This window comes from Bos javanicus, chromosome 7 (genome assembly GCF_032452875.1).
Source record: "Bos javanicus breed banteng chromosome 7, ARS-OSU_banteng_1.0, whole genome shotgun sequence".
Classification (NCBI taxonomy): Eukaryota; Metazoa; Chordata; class Mammalia; order Artiodactyla; family Bovidae; genus Bos; species Bos javanicus.
The window spans coordinates 15,545,769-15,566,098 of NC_083874.1; the positions used below are offsets into that span (position 1 = coordinate 15,545,769).

Genomic DNA, 20,330 nt, shown 5'->3' on the forward strand with positions numbered 1-20,330 from the left:
GCCATTTCCTCCTCCAGGGGATCTTCCAGACCCAGGGATCGAACCTAGGTCTCCTGAATTACAGGCAGATTCTTTGCCGTCTGAGCCACCAGGGAAGCCCCTGGCCAAGCAAACCCCCCCCTAAAAAAAAGAATAACCCAGGCCGCCCCCCTAGGTGGAAACAATGACACAATCAGCTCCCAATACCAAGGCCCTGACATCACGAAGTGGGGGTGGCCGAGGTGGGGGGCGCCCCGCCCCTTGGCAGGTCCCTACGGCCAATGGGACGGTCTTGGAAGAGGCCCGGGCCGCCTCCAGAGCTTCAAAAACGTGTGAGGAGGGAAGAGGGTGCAGACGGAGCTTCAGCTGCTGCCGCCGGCCCCAGCGCGCTGCCACCGCTGCCCACCCACCATCAACCAGCATGTCCTCCGCTCACTTCAACCGAGGCCCCGCCTACGGGCTGTCGGCTGAGGTCAAGAACAAGGTAGGGCTGGAGGGCCTCCCACCCCAGCCTGGCCCACTTGCCCTGCCAGGCCAGAGGCCGGGCTCTTGGGGTTCCTTGGACCCCCTTCTTGCCTGTCCCAAGTGACTTGGAACCTGAGACAGAAAAAGGACCAATATGGGGAGGGGGCTGCCTACCTCCTTGGCCTGAGCATCCCAAAGCCCTCAGCTATACTGCTGGGGTATAAATGTGGCGTGGGCACGCAGGCGGTCACAGGTAAACTGAGGCGGTGGGTCCACTGGGAAAACCCCGCCTGATCAGGGTTCCCTGTTAACCTCTTTGTTCCTTGATTTTGCACACTCCTGGCCTGAATTTGAGGGTGTGCTCCAGAGCTGGGGTTCCTGGGAGGTAGGGCCCCAAAATGTGGGAAACTGTGAAGGAAAGGGAGACAGCTGGGGAAGGGCAGAGGGTGGGCATTAGGGACACAGCGGAATCTCCTGATTTTGGAGCTGAGAAGACACATGGCTTTCATGCTATGATGGGTAAACTGAGGTTCAGAGAGGGGAGACAAGTCTCTCAGATCCTATATAAGGGAGGTGAAGAATTGGGCCCTTGAACTTGCTCCCACCCCCACATCAAAATGGGGTCAGCGTCTCCAGGGCTGCAAATTTGAAGTCCCCAGCTCACTGGAACGCTCCATGAGCGCTACTAGGGGAATAATCCCTGTCCCATTTAACAGAAGGGAACACTGAGGCTCGGATCGCCTGTTCCACAGGCAGGAAGGAAGGAGCTGGGATTGGAAACTAGGGTCGGGGGGATTCTCGGGGCTGGAGGAGGGGGCAGGTGGGGGGCGAGTGCTTGGGCGGGAGACGGATCCCAGCGCCGCGCCCCCCCTTCCCCCAGCGCCGGCCCCAGAGCCGTGCGGAGCCGCCGCGCCATATAAGGCGGCCTCGGGAGCCCGGCCCGCGGGGCCGCGCTATATAAGGGCCGGTTTGCTTTATAAAGCCGGGCTGGTGGGGAGGGGGGCGGCAGGGCCGGGGCCAGGTGAGGGGGCCGCCCCTCCTCCTTCCCTTCCCCCAGGAAAAGGGGCAGCCGGGTTCCCCAGGGGCCGGGAGCCAGTCTGGGCTGGGGTAGAGGGTTCTGGAAATACGGAGAGGGTGCGAAGTGGGAGAGGAGAGGAGGGAGAGACGCAGACAGATTCTGGAAGCCTGAGACATGAGAGACGGAATGGGGGAGGGCGAGCCTGGAGTGAGATAAGATGGAGTCAGGGGTGAAGAGGCGGAGAAAGGGCTGAGTCCTCCACCCCCACCGCCACCCCCCATCGGAAGAAGGGAACCTGGAGTCGGAGAGACAGACAGAGACCTACGAAAGCAGAGATGGACGAACCATGAGCCCCACCCCCAGCCAGACAGGCAGAGATGGGGACAGGATGACAGAGCCAAGGAAAGAGCGGGGAGAGAGACTGAGGACATCCTGCGATGGGGAGAGAGAGAGAAATACAGACATGCATGAGGCCCGGAGTGAGACAAAAACAGACCCTAGCCCCAGCCCGAGAGGGAGCCCCAGCGCTGAGGACCTGGAGAGACACTGAGACAGGGATGTAAGGCAGACCAGCCCCCAGCAAGGCGGCATACCGGGCACCTCCTTTGGGCTCCTCCTCCCCTGCCTGAAGCATCCAGGAGAGGGAGGGGGCAGGGCCAGGGGAAGCTAAGCCCCAAGTTTGGTCCGGAGGGGAAACCAAGAGGCCAGGCGCCGCCCCCCACCCAGCTCTGAGTATCTCTCTTCCCACCCCTTAGACCATGTTCTCTGGTGCCAAACCTCAGAATGCCTGGAATGGCCCCCTGGGCAGGTGCCACCTCAACTCTGGTCCTCAGCGCCCCCCCCCCTCACCCCCCGCCACCCCCCTCCATTGGACGCTGGGACAGAATTGCCTTAGTTGGGAAGGGATGAGGGAAGAGATCGGGACTAGGGAGCCTTGGATTGGGCCAGGGAGCCAGCCCTACTCTCCGCTGTGTCCTCACTGTTCTCTCTCTGCCCCCTACCCCCCAGCTGGCCCAGAAGTATGACCACCAGCGGGAGCAGGAGCTCCGAGAGTGGATCGAGGGGGTGACGGGGCGCCGCATCGGCAACAACTTCATGGACGGCCTTAAAGACGGCATCATTCTTTGCGAGTGAGTGGGGGCAACCGTGGCCCACTTGGGCTGCCCCCCAACCCCTCATCTCAATTCCCTGAACCCTTCAAAATGACCATGAGGTCAGAGCTTGGACACTTGATATCTGACACCTCCAAACAGAACTCTGAGGTGGCAGAGAATCATTGTACCCATTTAACAGTAAAGTAAACAGAGGCCCAGTTAGGTAAAGCATGTCACCCAAAGTCCCACGCTGTGCCAACAGAAATGACTTCAGAACCTAGAGTGTGAACTGCCAGGCATACAGAGGAGCCGCATTTATTGTCTCCGGAGTCCCAAGAATGGGAGGTCACAGCTAAAAGACACCAAGCCACATCCCCCCTGGAGAAGGAAATGGCTACCCGCTCCAGTATTCTTTCTTGCCTGGTAAACTTCATGGACAGAAGAGCCTTGTGGGCTATAGTCCATGGGGTCTCAAAGAGCCGTTCACGACTTAGGGACTGAGCACACACATCTGAGGGATGTGCCACAATAATTTCAGTGGGTCCTGATTTTCTCCTCCTCTCAAAACCTAATAACCAAGAGAAAGACCAGCCCTCACAATTCCCAAGCCCTGACTCTAGATTCTACCTTCTAGATTTCACCACAATCCTATTTCTGGGTAGGAACCCTGAGTCCAGCCTGGGTCTTGTCTGCATCTCTGAGTCTGACCCAGGGCAGGGTAACCATGTGGGCCAGAGCTTGTACTTGGGAATCTTGTAGAAGCTGCCCAAAGTCACCATGTTACCAAGCCCTAGCTGCTGGAAAGAAAGGGACTTGGGGGATGCTTTTCACCCATATCCAAGGAATGGGGGGATGGTCTGCTGTCCCAGGCCTTAAAGAGTGCAGAGCCACCCACCTGTTTATGGAGAAGGCGCATTTATGGAGCGCCTGCTGTGTGCCAGCCAGGTATAGGCACTGGGGGTAGTGAACAAAATAGACTTGATTTGGGGCGCATACAGAACTTTAGTCCTGCTGTAGATGATTGAACAAATAATTGATGAAATAAGCACATACAGGCCTGTGGTGGGAAGTACCATGGGGAAAAGTCAAGCTGGGAAGGATGGGGGGTGGGCAGAGGAATGAAGTGTTGCTATTTTGTACAGAATGGCTTGGAAGCTCATTCTGAAGAGGTAGCATTGGAGCAGAATCTCGGATGAAGTGAGGGAAGTTGTTGCTGGGGCATCTTAGGGAAGAGTGGGTCAGGTAGAGGGGACAGCCAGTGCTAAGGCTCTGGGGTGGGAACATGCCTTATGGGTTCAAGGATGCTGAAGAGGCTGGAGTGACCAGGGAAAGTGGAGGGAGTTAGCTGGGGGCCAGATAGTGCAGGGTCGCTGTGTCATTCATGCTAAGGAGTTAGGCTTTTATTCTCAAGGCATTGGAGTGTTTTGAACTGGGTAGTAACTGGATTTTTTTTTTCTTTTTCAAGGTTCCAATATTTTCTTTTAATTGGAAGATAATTACTTTAGGATTTTTTTTTGTTGTTGTAATTGAAGTATAGTTGATTTATAGACTTCTCAGTTGACACTAGTGGTAAAGAATCTGCCTGCTGATGCAGGAGACATAAGAGATGCGGTTTTGATCCTTGGGTTGGGAAGATCCCCTGGAGGAGGAAGTGGCACCATACTCCAGTGTTCTTTGCTCGGAGAATCCCATGGACAGAGGAGCCTGGTGCTCTATAGTCCATGGGTTGCAAAGAGTCGGACACAGCTGAGCCTCTGAGCACATAGTTGATTTGCAGTTGTGTTCACGTCTGCTGTACAGCAAAGTTATACAAAGTCCTGCTGTATAGCACAGAAAACTATTTAATATCCTACAATAAACCATAATGGAAATTTTGGGGACCACACTGCACAGCTTGCAGGATCTTAGCTCCCCAATCAGGGATCAAACCCTGGCCCTGTGGGGTGAGAGTGCGTGTGTGCTCAGTCGCGTCCGACTCTTTGGGACTCCATGGACTGTAGCCTGTTAGGCTCTTGTGTCCATGGAATTTTCCAGGCAAGAACACTGGAGTGGATTTCCATTTCCTCCTCCGGGGGATCTTCCTGACCCAGGGATCAAACCTGAGTCTCCTGCATTTCCTGCATTGGCAGGCAGATTCTTTACCACTAGCGCCACAGGGGAAGTCCCTGGAATTGTTCTAAGAAGGGCATTTTAGCTGTAGGGTTACGAGCATCTGGAGGGCACGAGATGGAAAGTGGGAGCACACAGGGAGGTCATGGCAGGAGCCCAGGAGAGAGACACTGGTGGCTCAGAGTAGGGTGGAGGTGGGCTTCTGGAAGTCTTCAGGAGGCCGAGCCAAAGGAATTGCTGAGGGATTGGATGTGGGGTGAGAAAAAGGGAGAGGAGTGTCAAGGGCAGTAGAGGGCTTTTAGTGAGCTGCGGAAGATGGAGGGAGTTCTGTAGGGGGAGGTGGGTATCAGGAGTCTCGGTGAAATGCATTTGTTTGAGACCCACATGTAGTGGGGAGATGGTTTCCCTGGTTGCTCAGACAGTAAAGAATCCCTCTGTGATTCGGGATACCTGGGTTCCATCCCTGGGTTGGGAAGGTCCCCTGGAGGAGGGCATGGCAACCCACTCCAGTATTCTTGCCTGGAGAATCCATGGACAGAGGAGCCTGGCAGGCTACAGTCTATGGGGTTGCAAAGAGTCAGGCATGACTGAGCAAATATACTATTACTCTGTGGGGAGATGGAATGGAGAGTGGGAGGTGGGCTGCAGGAAGATTTGGGGGAGTCATTGGCATATGAATGGCATTTCAAGTCAAGAGACTGGAGACTTCCTGGTGGTCCAGTGGCTAAGACTCCACACTCCCCATGCAGGGGCCTGGGTTTCATCCTTGGTCAGGGAACTGGATCCCACATGCCACAACTTAGAGTCTGCATATTGCAACTAAAAACAAAACAAAACAAAAAACCTCCCACATGCCACAACTAAGACCCAGAGCAGCCAAATAAATAAAAGTCAAGAGACTGAACGAGATCACCAGGGTGATGGTGGCCTGAGAAGAGGCCCCAGTGCTGAGCTGTGGGCTCTCCCAGAGGTAGTGGTTTGAATAAGAAAAGGATCCTGGGGAATTTCCTGGTGGTCAAGTGGTTAGGACTCAGGGCTTTGAACTGCTGAGGGCCCAGGTTCAATCCCTGGTCAGGGAACTAAGATCCTTCAAGTGGTGCAGTGCGGCCAAAGGAAAAAAAAAAGAAACTGAAACATGGTCACCAGTGAGGCGGGGGCACCCCAGACGACTACTCTCCACCTCCCATAGGGAGACTTTCTGATCCGAACGGGTCCAGCTTCCTGAGGCTGGTTTCCCATCTCCCAGCCCGCGTGTTTGGGTGGTTTGTGGTGGGGCTGTCTCTGAGGTCTGACTGCAGTGAGAAACTGCAAAAAGTCTGGCGCCCCCTGATTGTCACCCTGACCCCTGGTCCCCCTGGGCCGGGCTTGGATACGGGCAGCAGGGAGTCCCCTGCCTCAGCCCCCTCCCCTACGCCTTGTAGGTTCATCAATAAGCTCCAGCCAGGCTCCGTGAAGAAAGTAAATGAGTCCACTCAGAACTGGCATCAGGTGAGCCCAGACTCTCTCAACTCTTTAGTCTCTTAACTCTCTGGCCCGTAGCCCCCTCCCACTTCCACCCGTAGCCCCCTCCCACTTCCACCCGTAGCCCCGCCCACCTCCACCCAGCCCCGCCCATGCCCCCGACCCCTGACCGCTGCCGGCTCCCCTCCAGCTGGAGAACATCGGCAACTTCATCAAGGCCATCACCAAGTACGGGGTGAAGCCCCACGATATCTTTGAGGCCAACGACCTGTTCGAGAACACCAACCACACGCAAGTGCAGTCCACCCTTCTGGCCCTGGCCAGCATGGTGAGTGTGGGTGAAGGGTGGGCGCTCTGGGTTGGGATGTGGGTGGAGCTTCTTGTACCCCACCCCCTGCATGGTACTCCCACCCCAGTCCCTGCTTGAGTGGGAGAGGGAAAGCGGGTGCCTCTCAGGGTTTTAAATGCAGCTGTGTGGCCCAGAGGCTCCTTTGTCAGTCCCTGGCCCTCCCCTCCTCACCCAGGCCAAGACGAAAGGGAACAAGGTGAATGTGGGAGTGAAATACGCGGAGAAGCAGGAACGGAGATTTGAGCCAGAGAAGCTAAGAGAAGGGCGGAACATTATCGGGCTGCAGGTATGGCCCTTTCCTCGCCTGGGTCTTGCTGATGAGCTGTGGTTGAGGAGGGCACCCTGGTCCCTGTAGGCTTTGGTGGGTTGGCAGGGGGTACAGAATATGTGGCCTTTAGGAAACCCTTAGCATTTTCGGTACCCTAACTCACTCCTCTGACAGTCCTAGGGGGTGGGTACTGTTACCGTCATATCCTTTATACAGATGGGAAAACTGAGGCCTGGAGGTTAGTGCACTTGCTCAGGTGATGAGTAGCTGAACCCTGGAAATCAGGCCATTTAGCAGTCATGTGACACACCTTCTGTGAGCCTCAGTTTCCATTCTGTTGCCCCAGTGGTGTGGAAACAGGGCCTCATTAGAGGGCTGTGTGTCTGCTGACATCAGTTATGTCTGGTTGCCCTCGGTGGGATCTTGTAACCCCTGTGTGGCTCTCCTCCTGGCTCCCTAGATGGGCACCAACAAGTTTGCCAGCCAGCAGGGCATGACGGCTTACGGCACCCGGCGCCACCTCTATGACCCCAAGCTGGGCACGGATCAGCCCCTGGACCAGGCCACCATCAGCCTGCAGATGGGCACCAACAAGGGAGCCAGCCAGGTGTGTTGCGGAGCAAGGGGGGCCCTGTGTGTGGCGGGCTGGTGGGGCTCTCGTGGTCCTCTATGGCCTGACCATTGTGCTGCCCTCCGCAGGCCGGCATGACTGCACCAGGGACCAAGCGGCAGATCTTTGAGCCGGGGCTGGGCATGGAGCACTGTGACACACTCAACGTCAGCCTGCAGATGGGCAGCAACAAGGGAGCTTCGCAGCGGGGCATGACAGTGTACGGGCTGCCCCGCCAGGTCTACGACCCTAAGTACTGCCTGACGCCTGAGTACCCTGAGCTGGGCGAGCCGGCCCACAACCACCACCCGCACAACTACTACAACTCTGCCTAGGGCCCCGGGCCTCCCGCCTTCCCCCAGGGAGGCTGGCTGCTGCTCTTGGCAGGGCCTAGCCCGGCCTGCCGACCCCCTCCCCCTGCATGGCTCCTCTGGCCCCCTGGCACTTGCCTACAGGGTTAGCGTCTGGGGGGAGCAGAAGGTGGGGGGGGGCTGTGGAGAGGGGGCTCCTCCCTGGTGTGCTGCAGGGTCCAACATGGAGCTGGGTGTTCCCCACAGCACCCAAAGGACGCACCGAGCAAAGCTACCCCGCTGTCCCCCACTCCCCATAGCTGGGTTCCCCCCCTGCCAGGAAAAGAAGCCCTCCCAAGCGAAGCCCCCAGAGCCAAGGGTCAACCCCTCCCCACCCCATTCCCGCAGCGGGTGCAAACTGCATGCCCAGACCCCCAGCGGACACACGCGGTTTGGTTTGCAGCTGGCTTACGGGATGTGACAGCGGCGTTTGTGACGCGAGCACTTTCTTTTTCTACTTCACTGGAGCACAATAAATGGCTGTAAAATCACCCGAGGGGCCTCCCTTGTGGCTTGGTCAGTAAAGAATCTGCCTGCAATGTAGGTGGACTCGGGTTTGATCTCTGGGTTGGGAAGATTCCCTGGAGAAGGGAATGGCTACCCACTCCAATATTCTTGCCTGGAGAATTCCATGGACAGAGGAGCCTGGTGGGCTATAGTCCATAGGGTTGCAAAGAGTCGGACACGACTTAGCGACTAAACATCATCAACCATCACCTGAGCACTTAGGGACGCTCTGTCCTGGGGCCTGTGTGGCTGCTGCACACGCGCAGGGTACACTCCATTTCCTGCACACACACCTGCACAGGTGCACACACACTCACACGTAGGCAACCTAAGATATACATACTGAGCTCACAGTACTCGGTGGACCCAGGACTCACACCGCCCCCCCGGACAAAATCCACACAAATGCACACTTCATGTGTATGGTGTACACACACTCCCTGCAGCCTTAGTGCACACACCTTTTCACACACAGATACTCACACGTGCAGTACACACGCCTACCCAAGACAAAAACACACACCTTCACACAGATACACAACACACACACACACACACACGCTCAGCACCCGTGTACCTACCCTGGGAGCCTGTGGGTCGTGTCGAGGTCAGCATTGGGATGGGTGAGATACCATGTGAATCACAGTTTTGGAGCTGGCTAGCCAAGTGACCTTGGGCAAGTCACCTCCCCTCCCTAGGTCTGTTTTCCCATCAGGAAAATGATGACATTGAAGCCTGTGGGAGTCACAGGAAGCTTCAATGAAATGATGCCTCCAGACAGGGGATGGTATTTGGCACTGATCATGAGAATGGACTACAAGCCCAGTCCTGGAAGCCCCTGTGGGCAGAGAGAATCCTTGAGTCCTGGAGTAGACTATGGGGCTTCCGTGGTGGCTCAGTGGTAAAGAATCCACCTGCCAATGCAGAAGGCTCGAGTTCAATTCCTGGTCTGGGAAGATCCCCTGGAGGAGGAAATGGCAACCCACATCAGTATTCTTGCCTGGGAAATTCCATGGACGAGGAGCGTGTAGGGGTACAGTCCATGGGGTTGCATAGTCAGGCATGACTGAGCGACTAAACAACAACCAAACTGTGGGAGGTGGGAGAGGACAGGGCAGTGGGGAAGATGGGCACTCCGGATGCCCAGGGTGATGGCCTTTTCCCAACTGGCACAGAGCAGTTAAGTAGCTGACCACACGGTGCAGCTGGCCTGTGTGCCTGGCTCACACTGTGCCCTGTGCTCAGGGCTCATCTCCAATCCTGGCCTGCCAGCCAGGGATCCCAGAAGTCTGGACGAGGTCCCAACTCTCCCCATCTCAGAGGGGACCCCACTTTTCCCGCTTTCCTGCCCAGAAGTTACCCACTGCCAGGGTTCCATGGAGAGGATGTGGCCTGCCATGCTGGGGGCTCAGCAGTCCACCTCCCCAGGGTGGGCTGGGGGGGTGGGGCGGGGCAAGGCTGGAAGGGGGGGACCTGCTGGGATGGACATCAGGAGCCCCCTGCGCTTGCACAACCCTTGGAGCCTTGTAAAGCAGATTCCAGGAGCTCTTGGCTTGGCTACCCCGAGTCCTGCTCCCCCAGGGCCAGCGGCGGGAAGCTATGCTGAGGAGGATCCTTGCCTGGCCCAGGGCCCTGCCTCCTCGGGAAAACAGCACCATATTAGCACTTAGACTGTGAGACTGGGGTAGGCGGGCCCTAGTTGACAGAAGAGCAAGGCCCCTTTCCCTGGACCGCAGAGAGCAGCCCCCAACCCAGGTGCCTGTCCAATCACTCTGTCTATGTCCACTGGGTCCTGCCTTGGCCACGGGATCCCACCTGAGTGAAGTCTTGGAAGGGAAGGTGGGAGCACCGGGTTGGGGGCATGTCAGGGCAGAGTGGGCCTCGGGGGACACCCGTCAGACCCAACGGCTGGGCCTGGTGGCTAGGGCTTCTGGCCAGCTCAGCGTCTTCCTCTGCTGTTCATATTCCTTGCTGCCCTGGTGGGTCACCATCTGCTGGCACTGTGTCAGGAATCACACTGGGCGCCTCTGTCCTCAGGGTGGCCCTGGGACAGAGTTTCCATCATCCTTCCGCTTGCTGCCCAGGCTCATGGGGCTGCGTGGAGGAGCTTTGAGCTGCCCCGTGCTGCCAGAGCACCAGGACTACCAGATTGTCTGGGATCTTGCCGTCTGCTTGTTCAGGTGTGTTTTTGTTTCCAACACCACAAATCAGTTAACTCAATTCTGACACTACGTCAAGACAGCACCTGATCCCACAGGTTAAGGGTTCCGTTCAGGACTGCCCCTCCCCCACGTCAGGAGCCAGTCACAAGTCCAGGTTGTTCCCTGTGCTTCTGACAGACTAGCTGTAGATCCAGAGGTGGGGTGGGATGGGGGTGGGGTTCCCTCCACCCGCTCCTCAGATTTTGTTAATTTACTACACTGGTTCACAAAACCTGGAGAAACATTTTACTTTTTATTAGATCACTGGTTTTATTATTACTTTGGTTTTATTATGGAAGGATCAAACTCAGGAGGAGCCAGAAGGGAGGGGCACAGAGAGCAAGGCATGGGGAGGGGTGTAGAACTCCCGAATCCTTTCCATGTGTTCCGGCACCTCTAAGTGTTCACCACAGGCAGAAGTTCATCAGATCTTGTTCTCAAAGCACTTCATCTGTAGGTCCCATTGTTGTTGTTCAGTCAATAAGTCATGTCTGACTCTGCGACCCCATGGACTGTAGCCCTCCAGGGTTCCCTGTCCTCCTCTATCTCCTGGAGTTTGCTCAGATTCATATCCTGCAGGCAGGTAAAGAATCTGCCTGCAATGCAGGAGACAGAGGAGACATGGATTCGATCCCTGGGTCGGAAAGATCCCCTGGAGAAGGAAATGGCAACCACTCCAGTATTCTTGCCTAGAAAATCCCATGGACAGAGGAGCCTGGTGGGCTGCAGTCCATGGGGTCGCAGTCGGACACGACTGAGCAACTAACATGTCCATTGTGTCAGTGATTCTATCCAACCATCTCATCCTCTGCTGCCCTCCTTCTCCTCCTGCCCTCAATCTTTCCCAGCATCAGGGTCTTTTCCAGTGAGTCAGCTTCCCATCAGGTGGCCAAAGTATTGGAGCTTCAGCTTCAGCATCAGCCCTTCCAGTGAATATTCAGGTTGATCTCCTTTAGGCCCCTTCCCAAAGGTTGGTAGGTTGGCTGATTCCTACTCAGGAATCAGTCCCATGCTGAGGCTGTTGAGTGCTCAGACACTTCAGCTGTGTTAGTTATTGAGCACTTAATGCATACTAAACACTATGAGGGGCTCCCCTCATAGCTCAGTTGTTAAAGAATCCACCTGCAATACAGGAGACCCCGGTTCGATTCCTAGGTCGGGAAGGTCTGCTGGAGAAGGGACAGGATACCCACTCCAGTATTCTTGGGCTTCCCTTGTGACTCAGCTGGTAAAGAATCTGCCTGTAATGCAGGACGCCCCGGTTCGATTCCTGGGTTGGGAAGATCCCCTGGAGAAGGGAAAGGTTACCCACTGCAGTATTCTGGCCTAGAAAATTCTATGGACTGTATAATCCATAGGGTCACAAAGAGTCAGACATGACTGAGAGACTTTCACTTTACTTCATACACTATGGGTAATGCTGATTCGTTGTTGTCTAGCCACTAAGTTGTGTCCAGCTCTTTGCAATCCCATAGACTGCAGCCCACCAGGCTCCTCTGTCCATGGAATTCTCCAGTCAAGAATACTGGAATAGGTTGCCATTTCCTCCTTTAAAAAATCTTCCCGACAGGGATTGAACCTGGGTCTCCTGCACTGGCAGGTGGAGTCTTTACCGTCGTGCCACTTGGGAAGCCCCAAGGATGTCTAGGGCCCCATTCTAAATCACCTCATTAGCACAATCTCACCAGTGAGCAAAATTGGGCTCTTTATGAATGATGAAGATACTGTGGCTGCCCAGGAAATTCCAAGCGTTTTAGCTTTGTGCCAGGATCCAGGGACAAAGACCAACATTTCTTCGCATTGGAAGCTTGTAGTCCCAACCCCTGGACTGCAAGGCAAGTGCCAAGACCAATATTTGTTACACTGAACACGTGCATCTGGCCCCACCTCCAGTCTCCCACCAGCCTAGGACAACAGTCTGGTCCCTTATTTCCCTCCAGGGATCCTCGCCCCATTCAGCCCCCAGGAAGCCAGGAGTTGTTCCCTTTGCCTGGACCCTGAACTCATGAGTGAGACCCTGGGCTGTGAAGCCTGCTGGCTGTGGGACCCTGGGCCCACGACCTCCTATCTCTGGCCTGCTTCCTCACCTGTGAGCATCTTCCTCCCAGGGTGGCTGTTGAAACACGGCGGGAAGGCAGGCACACCTGAGAGCAGCCTCAGGAACAGGGGGGCCCTGGAGCCTGACCTTCTTTAGGGGGATCCCCCAGGAAGCCCTCTCTGATCACCCCACCCCTACCCCGGGCTCTGTTGGCCCTGGTTTCCACCGTGACTGTAAATGCCTGGCCAGATGCCTGTGCATTTATCCCTGTCCCCTGAGCCCAGCGGCCCGGGTTTCACCTTGAATGCTTGTAGAGTGGACAAAACGTGGGATGGTTTGAAGGACTGACTGAACCCCACTTCAGACGGCCTGCTGGGCAAACTCTGAATGCCTCAGTCTCCCCTTTTCCTGCGTTGAGCCCTTGGGTCTGACCCAGAGCCCAGGAAATCAGAAAACTGGGAGTTCCTCGTTTGCTGCTTTATTTAAGGGCTTGTGACAGACAGCTGTCCCCAGCCCAGCCCCTCCCTCCTCTACAAAAGCGAGGGAACATGAAAACAGGCCGCCTTGCCAGGGGGCCCATGGGATTGTGACTTGAATCCCAGGCCAGAGGCCTGGGAAGGCAGCTGGGGAGGGGGAGCAGTCAATCCTGTTCAATGGCCAAGTGCTGGTGAGGTACAGGAAGGCGCTGGAGAGGCCGGTGGCAGCCTCTGAGGGCCTGCCCTTGCAGAGGGGGGTCAGGACGCAGGCCTCTAGAGAAAACAGGGCCCTGAAGCTGGTGGCCCAGGTGCTAGAGGCTGGAGCCAGTCAAAGGCTTGCTGAACAAGCATTTCAGGCCCCCGGGGCCCCACCACCCTTCAACTCTACCGGCTTCCCACGAGGACTCCCCCGCAGTTGCACCTGCAGCCACGTGTGCACACACACACACACACCCACTCTGCACACACTCACATTCGGGGCTGCAAAGGCTCTGGACCCACACCCTGGAATGTCTCTCGATTGGTACCCAGTGGGCGGGGCTGCCATGGGGGTGAGCCGTCTGCGTCGCTACTGATTGGCAGCCTCACAGGCATCTATCCAATCGCTGTACACGTCCACTGGTTCTGACAGATCTGAGCCGCTGCAGTCAAGGGCAACTGGTAGCACTGGACCCCTTTCCCACATTTACTTTTCTGTAGCTCACGCCACTGTTAGCCAGACCACTGCCCTGAACCCCGTTCACACCACGTAAGTCAGCCCGTGGCGCTGGTTCCTCTCCGTGGCCATGCCCCCAGGGCACGCTGCAGGGCTGGGTGTCCTCGAGCAGCCCACTTGGGGCCGCCCAGAACCCCCAACCCATCTCCTGGAAAAAGCCCGGTTTCCCAAGGATACAAGTGATGGGCGTCTGGAATTCCTCTAGGCACACAGTACAAGAGATGACTCCGGTGTTTCGGGCTCGGTCCCTGGAACAGGAGGAGGTGCAGGGACTAGTGAAGGAAGGGGCCTCTGTCTGTGGGTGATGATCCCCCTAAGCAGGAGGGCTTGGGGCAGATTGGAGGATAGGGTAGTGGTAGGGGTGAGCGACACCCCAACTGAGGAAGGAGGAAGTGGCCCCGTGAGGCAGGATCCCTGGCCCTACTCACATTTTCACGTCACAGGACTTCTCGTGGTTGCAGAAGGGGCAGGTGAACTGGGTCTCCAGGGTGCCTGTCATCTTCTTCTTGGGGGGTGGCTTCCGTTTTGACTTTCTGCGCCCCATGTCTGTAGGGGAGTGAACCTGTGGGCAGAAGGGACAGAAGTCAGTGACTCGTGGGCCCCATGCAGCCCCCCAGCCCGATGCCCTAGGAAGCAGGCTGGCTGCCTCTGGAGAAGGGAGGTCTTGCCTGAGGCTCCCAGGGGCTGGGCAGGCAGACCACCTCAGTGCACTATGGGGTCAGGAGGCCTGGATTCTAACCCCAGCTCCTCCACTTCCTGCAGGATCTCAAGTGAGTTCCTTAAATTCTCTGTGCCTCAGTCTCCTGTCTATGAAGTGGCATGAGGTTTCCATCCGAGCCTGGTCTCACAGGGAGGGCGAACAGGACATATGGTAAGAGCCTGGCCTGTCTGCTGCCAGCACCTACACAGGAGGCCACCATTCCTGGTGAGGACGAGACTCTGTGCAGGCCGGTCAGGCAGGAGTGCTCAGGAGCCAGAGATTTTATTCAGGCTGCTCCTTCTGTCACGGGACAGGCCAATGCCACCCAGGAGGAATGACACTGAAAGGATGTGACAGAACCTTCTGGGGGGCCCCTCCGGCAGGCTCTTTGCAGATGAGGGGCTGCTGGACAAAGAAACGGGGACATGCATTTGGAGCAAGGAAATGCCATATAAAAGGGTGAGGGCCTGGCCAGGGTTTGGGGACCATGTGGGTTGGGTAGAGGGGCAGGCTGCGGGGAGAAAGGGGGTGGGGAGGGAGCACGTGGGAGTGTTCTGAATATTTGGATGGATGCTGGAGGCTGTGGGGAGTGTAGGGATGAAATTGCTTGGTGTTTTAAAGAGACCAAGGAGGGACTTTCCTGGTGGTCCAGTGGCTAAGACTACACTCCCAATGCAGGGGCCCTGGGTTCGATCCCTGGTCAGGGAATTAGATCCCACATGTCACAACTAAGAGTTTGCATGCCACAACTAAAGATCCCGCATGCTGCAACTAAGGATTCCGCATGCTGAAATGAGACTGAAGATGCTGCATGCTGCATCTATGACCCGGTGCAGCCAAATAAATAAATAAATATTTTTAAAAAGAGAAAGAGAGGGACTAAGGAAAGGGATGGGTGGAAAGCCTGGGTGAAGATGAAGTCAGAACCAGGAGAGGGTTGTTCAGGGTGAAAAGCAGCAGCGGGTGAGTGAGACAGAGGGGACAAGCCAGTGGTGAGCATGTCGAGAAGGAACAGTCCAGGGGAGCGGGTGAGCAGTGTGAGAAGGAAGGGTCCGGGCTGACTCCCAAGGTTGTGGTGTGGGACGGAGGTGGTGGCTCAGGGGAAAAGGGGCCCTGTTCTCTGATGTCTGACACAAAGGAAGAGCAAGGTGCTGGGGCAAACGGCATGTCCAGGGGAAGATGCCTCAGAGGCAGGTGGACAGGGAAGCAGCAGCAGCTACGCTGAGTGCAATCTCCCATGTCAGGCACCGGGCTAACCTCCCGAAGCGCCCCTCCCACCCCCGTCCACCCCTGCTTCTGGTCTCATCCTTCCATGACTAGCAGAAAGACCAGTGTTTCATTCACACGTGTGATCACTCTCTATCTGATGTTCTTGTTCTCAACTAAAGGTGCTTCCAATTCACTGAGTAAACAGAAGGAGCTGGCAGTGAACATCCACAATCCACAAGTCGCCAGGACCACCCACTTGACCTTCCCTCTTTTGCTATGGAAGAACGGCCTCGCTCCCCACAAACACAGTTCGTTACCTTGGGCCTTAGACCCCAGCATCACACTTGCTCTCTCTACTGGATCATTAACAAACACACTTGGGATGACTTTGCCCATCATTAAAAACAATCTGTTCATTTTTAGAGAGTTTTTCGAATAGAGCTGTCTGCCTTCTCTCCGGTTCTCTCTCCACTGCCTCTGCCATGCTGTCCACCCCACAGGGCAGTCCCCACTCCTCAGCACACTGGACATACCGGTTTCTCCGCCTACCCTTTTCACAGGGCTCTCAGGACCCGGGACTCTCCCCACTCACTCCTTGATGGCAGGTTCTGGCAGTCTCTGCTGCTGCAACCCCACCCCACCTCTCTAATTTGCTAAGGATAGTGAATCCACTCGTTCAGTCTCTGGGCCTCTCCCTTGTCCAAATACATTCACCTCCACCCCGCGTCACTGCTTCCACTGCCTCCTCTGAACTGTAGCCTTCCTGACCACCTGCCTCAGCCACACCTGATGCTAACCAATGTTTAAACATGACCTGTCCAAAACCCAGCTCCAAACACCTCAATCTGCTCTCCTGCTGTCTTCCTCAGCTCATCAGACAGCAAGTCCACCTTTCCAAAAACCCTGGATTTGACCTCAGTTCCTTTTGCCCCCTCTCACACCCCTAATCTCACCCTGATCCTACTGCCCTACGTTTATTTTAGGCCACACCTTGAGGCATGCAGGATCTTAGTTCCCCCAATCAGGGATGGAACCCGCGCCCTGGCAGCGGAAGCTCAGGTTCGTAACCACTGGACCACCAGGGAAGTTCCCTACTGTTCTCCCTTTGGAAGACGCCCAGCATCTGACCACTTCTCACCACTCCCAGGGCCAGTTCTGTGATCTGAGTCCAGAGTCCAGGTCTTCTCTGGCCTGGATGATCACAATAGCTTCCTCACTGGTTCCTGTCCACCACCCTCAGAGTGTGAACTCCTTGTGGGCAGGGATTTCTGTCTTTTCTTTGTATCCTCAGAGCCTAGAACAGTTCATGGCACAGAGCTGGTGTTCAACAAATATTTACTGAATGAATGAATGAACCAACCAATGCCAGGCCTAGAGCAAGACACAGCAGTGCTGTAATCAGGGAAGGTGAGGTGTCTGCTCTTGTGTAACTGATATTCTGGTGGAGAAGACAGACCCTTAAGCTAACTAATAAGGGAAAAAATTTCAAATATTGACAAGTGCTGTGTGTGTGTGTGTGTGTGTGTGTGTGTGTGTTAAGTCACTTCAGTCGTCTCTGACTCTTTGTGACCCTATGGACTGTGGCCCGCCAGACTTCTCTGTCCATGGGATTTCCCAGGCAAGAATACTGGAGTGGGTTGCCATTTCCTTCTCCAGGGGATTTTCCCCAACCAGGGATTGAACCCAAATCTCTTACGTTTCCTGTATTAGCAGGCAGGTTCTTTACCACTAGCACCACCTGGCAAGCCACTGGCAAGTGCTATGAGGTTAATAAAACAGAGCGACGTGGGACTTCCTCGGTAGTCGGTAGCTAATGCAGGGGATACGGGTTTCATCCCCGGTCTGGGAAGATCTGACATGCTGCGGGGTCACTAAGGCTGCATGCCACAACTCCTGAGCCTGTGAGCCACAAGAGAGGCCACTGCAATGAGAAGCCTTTGCAGTGCAACTAGAGAGTAGCTCCTGCTCACCGCAACTAGAAAAAGCCCGAGCGCAGCCACAAAGACCCAGGGCATCTGGTAAATAAATAAAATTAAAAACAAAAAACAAGGCTATGTGAACTTTTCTGGGACAGGGCTACTTCACTCAAGGGTGGAACCTGAAGGATCCCTTGGGGAAGGGTCATTTAAAATGAGGACTGAACGACGAGAGAAAGAAAATCCACATAAGACAGTGCAGGCAGAGGCTGGAAACGCTTCAATTGCAAAGGCTTCAAGGAAGAACCAGCTTTTCTTGAGAAACAGAAGACTGATACAGCTGAAGCCCAGTGAGCAACAGGGAGATGGATGTGAGATGCAACGGAAGACGAAAGCAGCATGCCAACCACAAGACCCTGCAGGCTTTAGTAAAGTGTAGCCACTTCGGCAGCCCAGGCTCCCACCTTTGGCCAGAGTGTTTTGTTGGAAAAATTTCCCCAGAGCCAGACCCTGGGTTCCACCTGCCATGGAATCACCTGCGGGCTGCTCAGAAAAAGGCAACTTTCTGAACTTCACACCAGACGTCCCCCAACTAGAATGTCAGTTCTGCGGGTTGGAGTAGGAGCCTGATTTGTCCATGGCTGGAATCAGCAGCCCTGGTGGCTCACCTGCCAATGCAGGAGACTGGGGTTTGATCCCTGGGTCGAGAAGATCCGGTGGAGAAGGAAATGGCAACCGACTCCAGTACCGCTGGCTAGGAAAACCCATGGACAAAGAAGCCTGGAGTGTTGCAGTCCATGGGGTCGGACAGGACTGAACAATTAAACAACAACGAATCAGCAGTACGCCTAGTGCCTGGTATGCATTAAGTGCTAAATAACTATCTGTTGTAGATACAAACAAGTCTCCTGAAGCTAGAGATGGGCCCCAGAATCCCATTTTTCCCGGTGACTATAGTGCCCTCCGGTACAGCGTCTGTCTACAATGCGGGAGACCCGGGTTCGATCCCTGGGTTGGGAAGATCCCCTGGAGAAGGAAATGGCAATCCACTCCAGGACTATTACCTGGAAAATCCCATAGACAGAGGAGCTTGGTAGGCTACAGTCCATGGGATCGCAGAGTCGGACACGACTGAGAGACTTCACTTCACTATAGTGCCCTCCAACTACACTGCAGAAAAGGGGTATGGACTGCATGTAAAGTTCCGGGGACCGGGGACTGTACTTAGGTGGCGACCTAAGTCCAAAGCGCGCCAAGAAGATGGAAGAGAGCTCAGCCATCGCCCCTGGCCGAACTCAAGAGGCGGTGGGAGGACTGTTCATCCAGGCTCACCGAAGCTTCGGTGTCGCCTCCAGCCAGCCGCCGGTAGCATCCAGGCCTCCGAGCAGCGGGCTGGGACCTGCAGAGACCCGAGGCAATCAAGTTCCCCGAAGGGCCGCTCCCCGAGCCCTGGGCCCTCGGCGCCTCCTTCAGGACCCCGTGAGCACCCTGGGGTCGCAGAGCGCCCAGCCCCACCCGGCCCCAACGTCCGCCCGCGCGAACCTTTACCTGCACTCACACCCTTGTTGCGACCGCCTCGTTCACCCGGGAGACAGTGACTTCCGGCTTTCGGCGGAAGCGGAAATCTCTTACCTCCCCCGCCTTCTCGTCCTCCCGAGGCTGGGACTGCCCAGCGAGGAAGCCCCGCCTCCTCCAGCATCTTCTCTGTGCGCACGCGTACTCCCATTTCGGGCCCGGCAGCAGGAACGCAGTGTGCCTGCACAAGGGCCTGACCATACTTGGTAGTTAGAGCCGGCGCTTGTGGGCACAACTTTGGTACGCTCCCGCACTGGCAGTTACCGCGTTTCCGGAGAGGTGGACCTGGCCATAGTAGCCCTGGAAAGCCAGCTTCGCCCTTGGCTGCAGCATCTTCACTTATCTTTTCTCCCAGTTCAAGCCCCAGCCCTTTGCAACTCACATGGGCCTCCCAGACGTCAGCCACATACATATATCCCAGTGCTGAGAACATGCACAGAACTGTATGGCTGAATCAGAGTGTGAGAGAAGCTTGTAAGAAGCTCCTGTCAAACTTGAACAAGAACCTGTGGATCTTATTCTAACTTAGATTCTGGCTCACTAGGTCAGGAGTGGGACCTGGAAGTCAGCCTTTCTAACTAACTCCCTGGTGATGTCCTGTCTTGGTCAATTTTGAGTGTGGAAGCTATAATACATGAGATTGGACAGGCAGTAAGGGTGAGGGGAGGGGAAAACTAAGCTCCACAATTCCCACAACGTAGTGAAGAGGCTGCCGCTACTTAGCAGCAGCAGCAGCAGCAGCAGTGAAGAGGCTGGACAGAGCTGAGGAAGGATCAGGCGGAATGAATTGAAAGAGTAGCATTGACATATATGTGCTGCTGTGTGTAAGACAGCTAGTGGAAAGGTGCTGTGTAACACAGCCCGTACTCTGACCATCCAGAGGGGTAGGATGGGGGGAAGTGGGAGGAAGGCTCAAGAGCGAGGGGACATATGCATACTTAACGGCTGATTCATGTTGTACAGCAGACACCAATACAACATTGTGAAGCAATTATCCTCTAATAAAAATAAAAAAGAAACATAAAGGATCAGTTGCTACACTGTTCAGCTCAGCAGAGGGGAGTGTGTAGATTTCAGAGCATATGATGGTGAAGAAGGTTGCCCAACTAGTCTGGGAGGTTAGAGAAGGCTTGCCCGGGAGGCTGCTGCTCAGGATGAAATCCAGAAGCTGAGTAGAAGTTACACAGAAGTAGAACCTAAGAGGGGAGACTTCCTTGGTGGCACAGTGGTTAAGAATCCACCTTCCACTGCAGGGTACCAGGGTTTAATCCCTGGTTAGGGAACTAAGCA

General features: G+C 55.5%; 2 protein-coding genes across 7 annotated transcripts; one reads left to right on the top strand and one right to left on the bottom strand.

The window, feature by feature from the left end:
- Positions 1 to 290: 290 nt before the first annotated feature.
- CNN1 (calponin 1) lies at positions 291 to 8,194 on the top strand. Its single transcript, XM_061422243.1, has 7 exons — positions 291 to 463; positions 2,471 to 2,592; positions 6,087 to 6,153; positions 6,317 to 6,454; positions 6,651 to 6,761; positions 7,204 to 7,350; positions 7,443 to 8,194. Exons 1-7 carry the CDS (start codon positions 401 to 403, stop codon positions 7,686 to 7,688), a joined length of 894 nt encoding a protein of 297 aa, XP_061278227.1. The 5' UTR covers positions 291 to 400; the 3' UTR covers positions 7,689 to 8,194.
- Positions 8,195 to 12,911: 4,717 nt separating this feature from the next.
- ELOF1 (elongation factor 1) lies at positions 12,912 to 19,892 on the bottom strand. 6 transcript variants are annotated; one of them, XM_061422250.1, is made up of 6 exons: positions 19,014 to 19,061; positions 18,798 to 18,864; positions 18,134 to 18,278; positions 14,069 to 14,202; positions 13,818 to 13,888; positions 12,912 to 13,558 (listed from the first exon to the last, which is right to left on the bottom strand). In XM_061422250.1, the coding sequence occupies exons 4-6, from the start codon at positions 14,182 to 14,184 to the stop codon at positions 13,494 to 13,496; spliced, it is 252 nt and encodes an 83-aa protein (XP_061278234.1). In that variant the 5' UTR covers positions 14,185 to 14,202; positions 18,134 to 18,278; positions 18,798 to 18,864; positions 19,014 to 19,061; the 3' UTR covers positions 12,912 to 13,493. The 6 variants fall into 6 exon arrangements, with proteins under 6 accessions (XP_061278234.1, XP_061278237.1, XP_061278235.1 ...); XM_061422253.1 differs by having other exon boundaries at positions 18,134 to 18,219; positions 19,014 to 19,052; XM_061422251.1 differs by lacking the exon at positions 18,798 to 18,864 and having other exon boundaries at positions 18,134 to 18,219; positions 19,014 to 19,034.
- Between the last annotated feature and the right edge of the window lie 438 nt (positions 19,893 to 20,330).